Source organism: Clarias gariepinus, chromosome 6, assembly GCF_024256425.1.
Source record: "Clarias gariepinus isolate MV-2021 ecotype Netherlands chromosome 6, CGAR_prim_01v2, whole genome shotgun sequence".
In the NCBI taxonomy this organism is placed as follows: domain Eukaryota; kingdom Metazoa; phylum Chordata; class Actinopteri; order Siluriformes; family Clariidae; genus Clarias; species Clarias gariepinus.
This window is the reverse complement of record NC_071105.1, coordinates 31,985,511-31,996,214: the sequence shown is the minus strand read 5'-3', so window position 1 is coordinate 31,996,214 and position 10,704 is coordinate 31,985,511. Positions and strand designations below refer to the sequence as shown.

The 10,704-nt window shown below is 38.5% G+C and overlaps 1 protein-coding gene across 1 annotated transcript; it reads left to right on the top strand.

Annotated features, from left to right (window-relative positions):
- Positions 1-240: 240 nt before the first annotated feature.
- On the top strand, positions 241-10,295 carry ndufs1 (NADH:ubiquinone oxidoreductase core subunit S1). Its single transcript, XM_053497982.1, has 18 exons — positions 241-346; positions 564-655; positions 768-875; positions 2,152-2,228; positions 2,314-2,395; positions 2,501-2,631; positions 3,116-3,301; positions 3,436-3,570; positions 3,704-3,818; positions 4,585-4,730; positions 4,857-4,985; positions 5,958-6,087; positions 6,530-6,690; positions 6,991-7,145; positions 8,025-8,200; positions 8,557-8,691; positions 9,789-9,861; positions 10,002-10,295. Exons 1-18 carry the CDS (start codon positions 241-243, stop codon positions 10,091-10,093), a joined length of 2,229 nt encoding a protein of 742 aa, XP_053353957.1. The 3' UTR covers positions 10,094-10,295.
- Positions 10,296-10,704: the final 409 nt, after the last annotated feature.

Genomic DNA, 10,704 nt, shown 5'->3' with positions numbered 1-10,704 from the left:
ATGTGATTGTGGAGTTTTAATCACAGTGATTTGAGAACAAATTTGGGAATGTGGGAAAACCTTCTTAGGGGATGAAAACCTTTAGACTGTCGTTATAAAAAAAACTTAAATAATGTTAAGGTGTAATATTGGTAGGGTTTCATATTAAAGGAAATAGTTTACAGTTTAAGGCCGCGGTTTAGGCACATTATTACAGAAACTAGTGATGCATCGCATGTTGTGAATGTACAATACATACTAATGCTCGTTTTCTTTCCCCACAGCGTCATGTTGCGGTTGCCAGCAGTTGGTCGGGCCTTGGCCGGGGCAGCCCACTCTAAAGGGCAACTCGTCACCTCTGGCAATGGTAAAACCACACACCTCTCTGAGAACACGAACAAACACAAGATTAAGATAAGAAATTCTGTTTCCATGTATGGGCTTAAAGCTTCGGATCGCTTCGTAGTTTTAATCCTGTGAATTTTTGCGCTTCCATTGTTTTCAAAGTTTACAAAAGAACTTGATAGGAAACAAAATTTCCCTATTGTTAAGGGATGAAGCATTTTGTGCTTTGTCGATTATAGTAAGGACGTCAATCCGGGCCTCGAGTAACCTGGTTGAAGTGTTTGTCGATGGCAAGCCTGTGATGGTGGAACCCGGGACGACTGTGCTTCAGGTGATGCATCACTACCCTGCAGTGTTCTCTGATCAGTGTTAATGGACTGTTTCACCCTAAGCATTTAATAGCTAAATTGAAACATATTGAACTGCTCTGTTCTGTGTCTTAGGCCTGTGAGAAAGTTGGAGTGCAGATTCCTCGCTTCTGCTACCACGAGCGTCTGTCTGTGGCAGGGAACTGCCGTATGTGCCTGGTCGAGATCGAGAAGGCACCAAAGGTATCGTTGTTTTCTCATTAGTAACCTCATCACTCATAAACTTGTAAAATTATACACACAACTAAATTATGCCAAAGATTCAACACTTAAACTTTACTTTAATCAACCTTTAGTTAAGAAACTTTACAGCTGTTTTTTTACTCGTTCTAAAATGTGATTAAACTGATGTTAGATGAAAGCTTTCTTCATGAATATCGGTGAACTAAATTTCAGTCCTGAATAAAAAGCAAAAATTGCATATAAAGACAACAGACTAAAGTTACACACTAGTTGCATCTTGTAAAGTATGCCTGTACAATAGTTTTAGAAATCTAAGATTCATAGATGCAAATATGCTTATTGCACAACTGCAAACTAAGAAGGTGGTTATCCTCATGAGTATTGTGATTCAGTATTATCTACATAATAACATTACCCTTTCATATAATTCACTTGACTATTAACGTTGTTTATTGTATTTTACTTATTATGCTCTAAAATGGTACACTGTCTGGCCCAATGAAATAATTGATCATTCAGAAGCTGCATAATGAAAAACCAACAGTTAAAACATAGCTGTGTTGAATAGTGAATGTAAGAGCATTTCCATACACACATGTGATGATAACTCACAGGATTGGGATTAAACAGCTGTGTCCATTAAAAAAAAAAAAAAAGACTTTAATTAGGCTAATCAGAAAAAAAAAGTTTCAATTTGTTAGGAAGGTTAAAGATTAGTCTTTGGAGCAATGCTCAAAAATACAGCAAAAATGTATGTGGTCTGATGAGGGCAAATTGACCGTCTTCCAAAATGATGGGTAAGAAGGTACACGTTTAAAAAGATGCACCCATCATGTATCGTGGCCACTGTACAAGCCAGTGTTATGATCTGAGGTTGCTTCATTTGGTTATGTCTAGGCTCAGCAAAGTTATTTGGCAATAAAATGAAGTCAGCCGATGACCTGAATGTACTGAATGACCAGGGCATCACATCAATGCAGTTTTTCCCTGATTGCAGTGTACAATCAAATTTCCACAAACTCTGACAAAATGTGTGTTTAATCTTACAGAGAGATTAAAAGAGGTGAAATTTGTATATTTTATTATTGAATTTGACTGCTTTGATAAATGAAGTCTAAGGTCTAAATTAAAGACTGCTTTAATGTAATTGAAAGTAATTTTTTTTATTAATTGTACTAATCGTAAGAGTGTAAGTATTGCAAGAATTTTAAATTGTTATCAGAGCAGCTCTTGTTCTCGTTCTTTGCTCTAAAATATCATTGTCCTTTACTGATAGCCGGTTGCTGCGTGTGCGATGCCTGTTATGAAAGGATGGAACATCCTAACGAACTCTGAAAAGACACGAAAGGCCAGGTATTGTTCAACTTGTAACTTTATAGCCATATTTTATTGTTTTTTGCTAAATTATTCTACTAATGAAATTGTTTGGTTTTGTTAGAGAGGGAGTCATGGAGTTTCTTCTTGCCAATCACCCACTTGACTGTCCTATCTGTGACCAAGGAGGAGAGTGTGACTTGCAGGTAGGAAGACTTTAACTGTTCACCTCTGAACAAATCAAAAAAGAGAATTTGTAGTTAATCTTTTCCTAACTGTTAAAAAAAAAAATATATTTTTTTTTTATGTAGGATCAGTCAATGACGTTTGGTTCGGACCGAAGTCGATTCACAGAGGGGAAGAGAGCAGTGGAGGACAAAAACCTCGGGCCACTCATCAAAACAATAATGACGCGCTGTATTCAGTGCACACGCTGTGTTCGGTGAGTGAATCCAGTGTAATGCATGTTACATATTGCAATCTAAAGTAAAATTAGTTACAATTATGTATATATAGGGTTAGTTAACACAGTGTCTTGTGTTAATCATTTAGTAAAGTTTGGTGTAAACGGTTTTGGTGTAAAAGCCACACCTGGAAGTTCTTTAGAACAAGATCTTATAAAAGTTTTCTTATGGAGATGGGGATTGGGGGGTTGATTCATAATTCAGGTATGAATCGCAATTCTTTTGTGTGGCGATTCTGGCGCAGAAGCTTCTCAGAGGGTTCTGACTGTAATTTTATGACTAATTTATAATATATATATATATATATATATATAAAATAAGAGTGCAAGTTGGCTAAGCTGCTTTCTTCACTCATCTGAATGGAAGTTTGGTTTAAAAGAAATGGCGTTGCAATATTTAGATTTGTCAGACACTTTTTTTTTTTTTTTTGTTAAGTCATTTATGATGTATCGTTTCTTGCAGCTTTGCTAGCGAGATCGCCGGTGTGGAGGATCTGGGCACCACAGGACGTGGCAACAGCATGCAAATTGGCACTTATGTAGAGAAAATGTTCACGTCCGAGCTGTCCGGGAATGTGATCGATGTGTGTCCTGTTGGAGCGCTGACATCGAAACCCTACGCTTTCACAGCCCGACCCTGGGAGACAAGGTAAAAACTGTTACTGTAATCAGCAGTTTAAAAGTGATAAACAGTTTAAAAATTCTCATATTCTAAGTAAAAGGGAGATAAAGGTAAAGAGCAGCACCTGGTGGTTCATTTTGTGTATTACTTCTGTTTTACAGAAAGACAGAATCTATTGATGTGCTTGATGCGGTCTGTTCTAATATCGTGGTGAGCACAAGAGGTGGAGAGGTAATGAGGGTCCTGCCTCGCCTTAATGAGGACGTCAATGAGGAGTGGATTTCAGACAAAACCAGGTAAACTTCCAACAGACTCAAAAATGATATTTGATTCTTCTCTTCACTTCTGTAAACCTCTGCAAACTTGCTTGTAGTTAGCTTTTGACTTTTTCCCTCTTTTTTTCTTCTTCTTTTTTGTTTCTCCCTTAAGGTTTGCGTATGATGGACTGAAGAGGCAGCGCCTGACCCAGCCCATGGTCAAGGACGCCAACGGTCAGCTGGTGCCCACTTCCTGGGAGGATGTTCTCACACGTGTAGCTGGCGTGGTTAGTACTTTTTATATAGTTTTGGGGATGAAGTATGAACTATAGTTAATTACTTATTTAAAGAATGTATACTAGAGGGTGCGTTCAAGTCAAACCAGGACTGAAATTTCTCATTAATAAAGGCACAGAACTATTTGATATTTATAGAAGACTTCAAACACAGTACGATGCTGACACTCTTAGCCGCAGTAAAACGTATGAATGGTTCATACAAAAATTGTAAAGAAGGACATATAACGATCCTGGCCGAGGTGGTAAGCCCACTGGTGTCAATCTTGTGAACATTCAACTAGTGGAACGTTCTCAGGGGCCTTATTTGATTACTGGTGGCATTCTGTTTTTGCAAGACAATGCACAACCTCATACTACGCACCACACCACTTTAAGCCACATTATAGCTGTGGAGCTCTTGTCACATCCCCAGTACAGTCCTGACCTTTTTCCAAGCGATTTTAATATCCTTGTGACATTAAAGGAGTTCCTGGGAGTGTTCCTCCAGTGTTTTAGATACAGTATGGTCCAATCATGGCTTCGGGGTAATGAGAAGTCTTTTTTTCCCTGATATCCAATCACTAGTGAAATCCTAGGATAAGTGCATTAGCATAGCAAAGTATTAAGTAAACTACTTTCATTTTTTTATAGTCATAACTACTGTTATTCTGCACAGCCAGAAGTCCAGGTTTATCTTGACCGCCCCTGGTAATGTAATGTATGCTATTATTCTGTAGTTTTTGAGACTTTTTTATGTGTGGGAATGGATTCACAGGTCCAGGGAGTCGAAGGCTCTGAGATTGCAGCCATTGCTGGTGGTTTGGTTGATGCAGAGTCTCTGGTGGCCTTGAAAGACCTGCTGAACAAGCGGGACAGTGAAAACCTCTGCACTGAAGAAATCTTCCCTATGGCTGGTGCTGGGTGAGTTACAAAAGTACCGTTCCTCTGGTTGATCCTTAAGTACCTCGTCCCTGAGTTAATTGTTGGCAATCTGTGTATTGGTAATATGTGTATTAAAATACTCTCTAAACTCTGCCCCTCACTCAGAACCGACCTGCGCTCTAATTACCTCCTGAACAGCCGCATAGCTGGCATTGAGGAGTGTGATCTGCTGCTTCTGATTGGAACAAACCCACGTTATGAGGCTCCTCTTTTCAACGCACGCATCCGCAAGAGGTACTTCAATTCAATTCAATTTTATTTGTATAGCGCTTTTAGCAATTTTCATTGCCGCAAAGCAGCTTTACACAGTCAAAAGAATTATTTAAGTTTGTATGAAATGTGAATTTGTATGAATCAAAATGGTCAGTTTGTCCCTGGTGAGCAAGCCGAGGGCGACAGTGGCAAGGAAAAACTCCCTGAGATGGTAATAGGAAGAAACCTTGAGAGGAACCAGACTCAACAGGGAACCCATCCTCATTTGGGTGAAACAGAAAGCAGTAAATGATCTGCATTTATACAGTGTGTAGGGTGGGAGGCAGTTCAGCTATAATAGCTGATGTTAGGTACTTGCCTATCAGCATAGTACAGCTGCTTTCTGTAATAAGTTTTAATGCAGGGACTATACCAAAAATAATACAAAAGTGGGCATACATCTCTTCTTCTACCACCCCCCCTCGCACATGTTGGTAGAGTAACCCGAGGACTCTCGAATCCTCTTTGAAAATCTACTTTGTTCCTGTTAATGATTTTCCACCTCATGGTTTATTTTAAATGCTGCTTTCCCCTACATTAGAATTCATGCATTTGTGCATGTTGTCCATGGGATCATTTCTATAAAAATTTTGTAGCCCAGTGGAAGACAACTGCAACAAATGGAATTTTTAAAAAGGATTGAGTTGCTTGTGGTCGAGACTATCTGAGTAGTACCTTTGTACAGAGTAAGGTTTATTTTACCAGCATGTACAATTTAAACAACCTGTCAGTTAAAAGAAAGAAAAAAGTTATGCCAACTTTTGCATTACATTTGGTAAAGCCTTCATATATTTGTCTTTTTATTTTTATTTCATTGCAGGTGTGGATTTTAATTTTCCTCCACAGAAGCTATTTTTTTTTATATTTAATATTGAGCTGGTCTAAAGTTTAACATTTTAAAGTAATGTTTTTTTTTTTTTTTCTTTTTTTTTTTCTTTCTTTCTCTCTTTATAGTTGGCTTCATAATGAGCTGCAAGTCTCTCTGGTGGGTCATCAAGTGGATCTTAGCTACTCTTACGATCACCTGGGTGATTCCACTCAAGTGCTGCAGGAGATCGCTGCAGGAACCCACCCTTATTGTAAGGTAACAAACTCTCAATTTCTTTTTACTTTTATGTTCATTCCTAAGGCAGTTCAATATTTCACTGTACCAAATATTGCATTGGCTTAGGAATCAAAGTGTTATTGTATCGCAAGACTGGCTGAAGATTACAGTCCTGCTGGGCGCATGGCAGAAATCACCCCAGACGATGTGCACACACACTTATTAAAAACAGCACTTCAGTTTGGAGGTCGGAGGAAACCCATGTAGACATAGGAAGAACATGCGGAAAAGGACCTTTTGATGAAGCCCACTGCATTATCTTGGCGTCAATTGTTTAATTGTTAACTAAATAGAGTGTTATTCATTTGGCAGAAAAGCAAAAAATGTATCAAATCTAGGCACCAACACATTGTTAACAAAAGACTGTGTAAGTTCATTTAAGATGGCAGGTAATCCTAATAGGACTGTCTCCTGGTGTTAGGTTCTGGCCCAGGCCAAGCGGCCAGTAGTGGTTGTTGGAAGCTCCTGTCTCCAGAGGGCAGATGGTGCTGCCATCTTGAGTGCTGTATCTACAATTGCACAGAATGCCCGTGTCAGCAGTGCGGTTGATGAAGGGTGGAAGGTGCTTAATGTGCTGCACAGGTTAGTTCAGTTTCATGTCATTTTGTAAAGTGACTGCGTTTTGTGTGACGACCTCTGTGTCATGTTCAGACATTAGTCATGGAAGACTGGTCAGCATATTAGTAGGTTGACTGCTATTTATAAGTCAGTCGTGATCCTAGGTCAGATTTTTTTTTTTTTCTACAAAGCTTTACAGAATTTATCGATAATCTGTTGTGGAGTGAACTAGCGATTCTGTTTAGAAATGAACTTTTGGTTTTTAAACTTGGACATCAATGTCTGTAGGCTAATAGAAATTTGTGTTTGTGCCAATGTGTGTAGAGTGGCCAGTCAAGTAGCAGCACTGGATCTGGGCTATAAGCCTGGTGTGGAGGCGATCAGGAAGAACCCCCCTAAAGTGCTGTTCCTGCTGGGAGCTGATGGAGGCTGCATTACTAGAGCAGACCTGCCCAAAGACACCTTCATTATCTATCAGGGTGAGTCTTTCTTATCAGGATAAAAAATTCAAAGACCTTTATTAATCCCAGAGGGAAATTGCTTTGTCTTAGGTATGGTTGTTTTTTTGTGATTGTTAGGTATGAGAGTAATAAATTGGAAAAGGTGGAGGGGAAAATAAATATAAAATGTAAAAATAACATGAATCATGAATTAATTCATATATATTGCACTTGGAATGATAAAAAGGAAAAGGCATTGCACAAATAATACAGTTATCAATATTGTACTTAAAGAGTGGTAAGGCTCAATAGCATTTGTAAATGACTATACAATACTTGTTCCCAATGTAATATTGTGTCATTACAGACCGTTACTACCCACATAGTGTAAACGCCATAGAGAAGACTTGTATAATTTTATGGCCATGGTAGATCTCTTGTGGCGCTCTGTAGGACACTTGGTAGTAAGTAGTATCTGTCTGAATTTGCTCCTCTGGTCGGAGAGAACACTGTATCGTAGTTGAGAAGGATTCAAGATTTATTGTACTTTGGACAGAATCTGCCTCTTTGCCACAACCTCAACAGAGTCCAGCTCCATGCCTAGCACAGATCAGGACAGACATGTACCTTACAAAAGGGATCAGTGTTAGTGGTTTGAAATACAGTATGTATTTGGACATTTTTTATTTTTGTTGCTTTGTGTGCATATTTCAAATTTACACCGATTTTGTAATTTGAAATTGTAATTTGAAAAAATCTGTTTTTCTTTTGTGTATACGAGCTAGGCTGGTTCTTTTCAGATGCCTTAGAGCATCAATTGACCATTACATAAATTACACCATTTCAGTACACTTTACATTGATCTCATTCTCAGGGTAATGAGCATCCCACAACCTTCACCCCTCTCTCCTAATGCAGGTCATCATGGCGATGTCGGTGCCCCGATGGCCGACATCATCCTGCCTGGTGCAGCATACACCGAGAAGAATGCCACATACGTAAATACAGAGGGGCGGGCTCAGCAAACCAGAGTGGCAGTCACCCCACCTGGAATAGCTCGTGAAGACTGGAAGATTCTTCGAGCCATCTCTGAGGTTTGTGTGCATGCATATATGCATTAGGCTGTTTACGGAGTCTGAACCAGATTAAGGTAGATGCAACAAACCAAAACCAAAAAAAAAGTAATCCCAGGGATTTGTAGGCCTAAAAACATTTAGGCCTACTATTTGTAAATCTAATCGAGTTATTCAATTTGTCATTTAACTTATTCAGAACACATGCCACTACTGCTTAGTCCCATGGGCTCAGTTTTTGCCTTGTGGCTCAATTTAGCAACTTGTACAAACAAAGAATGCTCGCAGTTTTCTTCCACACCTACACAAGTTAGCTGCCCCAGACAGGAAAATACACAATTCCAATTCATACTATGTGTTGTGTGTGTGTGTGCTAGCTGGCTGGAGTCCCTCTGCCCTATGAGACATTAGACGAGGTGAGAAACAGACTGGCAGAGGTGGCCCCCAACCTGGTGCGTTATGATGACGTAGAGGAAGCAAACTACTTCAAAGAGGCTAATGATCTTTCTAAGGTCAGTGTCTGTCTTTGGTTTCTCTCCATTTTGTTGTTTGAATGTATGAGCAATCTTGGGTTTACAAAAAAGGTAAACGACCTAATAAAGTAATGGTGAACTGGTTTCATAGTTAAGTTCATGCATACAGACATGAATAAGGGGATACACTCCCGTGTAAGGGATGACTCCACCATAATCTTCTTTTTCCATGTAACATTTTGTGGCTTGTATCCTTGACAGAAATAAATTAATTAGCAATTTGTTTGCTATGAGCTGTGGTGTTTCTCTTCACACAAATTATACTATGTCATTCGTGAAATTAATTCTTGATTACTTTTACTAATTGGGCATAGTGCAGCAGATGGTGGGATACAGAACAAGTAGCATGTGCCATAGTTGCAGCATTAACTGTGTCGCACCACTGTGAACCGTATGTTACTTAAATAATTATACCAAATAACTTTTATTCATATGACAATTCGTTTCGATCGAGCAATCTATAACTGATTAAATAAATTATAATCTGTAGATAATAAATGCTGTTTGAAGAACTGTTCTAAAAAAGAAATATCACACTAGGTCATGCTGTATCTAACAATACAGCATGATCTAGAGTGTGGTATTGCTTCATTTAAAAAATTATAATTATTCAAGGGTGAACTTTTTTTTTTTTTTATCCCCTTTTCTCTTTTGAAAAAAATAATGAAAACCACTAATGTTTATAGATTTTACTTGTCCAACAGGCAATTATCAGTTTTTTTTTATTACTAATGTCTCTGGCTAATAATTTGTCCACCCTATGCCCTTGTAATCATCATGGGCACATAATGCAGATCAATTCCTGCTTTCTGTTTCACCCAAAAGAGGATGGGTTCCCTGTTGAGTCTGGTTCCTTTCAAGGTTTCTTCCAATTACCATCTCAGGGAGTTTTTCCCTGCCACTGTTGCCCGCGGCTTACTTACCTGGGGCAATCTGCTCATTTTGATTCATGCACACTCACATTCCATACAGACTTAAATAATTCTTTAGATTGTGTAAAGCTGCTTTGCGACAATTGTTAAAAGCACTATACAAATAAAATTGAATTGAATATTTAGATATCTTTTCTCTTCCAGGGTGTGAATCAGTCCCTGCTTGCAGAGCCTCTTGTTCCTCCTCAGCTTTCAGTGAAAGATTTCTACATGACAGGTGATGATAAACTTCTTATAGTGTAAACTTGGTTAGAGCTTTGTGTGATGTGATGTTATGTATTTGTGCATAATTTAACATTGTGCTTTATTTGCCTTGCTTAAAACTAATGTAAAATCGTTTTTCTTTCTTCTTCATAGACTCTATCAGCAGGGCCTCCCAGACAATGGCGAAGTGTGTAAAGGCTGTGACAGAGGGAGCAGCAGCAGTAGAGGAGCCTGCTATCTGTTAAAACGCACACGTCCATGTCCATTACCATTTGTTAAAAGTGAACAAGTTTAAAGTTTGGTCTAGCTCATACCTACAGTCAGGAACGCTTGCTTCTATTTAAATGCTCTTCAAGAACGTTGTACACATTTCGTTCCTACACTGAGATCAAGAAAGAACTGCTTTGTTATCTAAAGCTCATAATGAATAAAGTTGTATGATGTACATTTTGTCTTTATGTACGCGCTTTATGTACACTGTCTACATTAATTGAAAAGTTAATGCATTGGTTAAAATTTTCATTTTGTTTGAGTTTCAACCTCTTGGTTCGTGTACAAGTATGCTTTAAATATTTTACACTGGTTTATATGTGGCCACAGTGTAGAAAGAGAAATCTGTATTAGTTATAGCACTTAATTCTGTAAAAAAAGGGACATGATGGAGAGGTTGATAGGGGGCATCCTATCTTACACTTTTCTTCCATGTTGAAGCATGTACTTGCTTTAATGATTTTTGACTTCCACCTTCATTTTCTGCATGGTATACTATTATTAATATTATTTTACTGAACTTATTATGGGATGATAATGCCATGGTTACGTAGGATTTGTGTTGCACTGCGTTTAAAAACAAGTT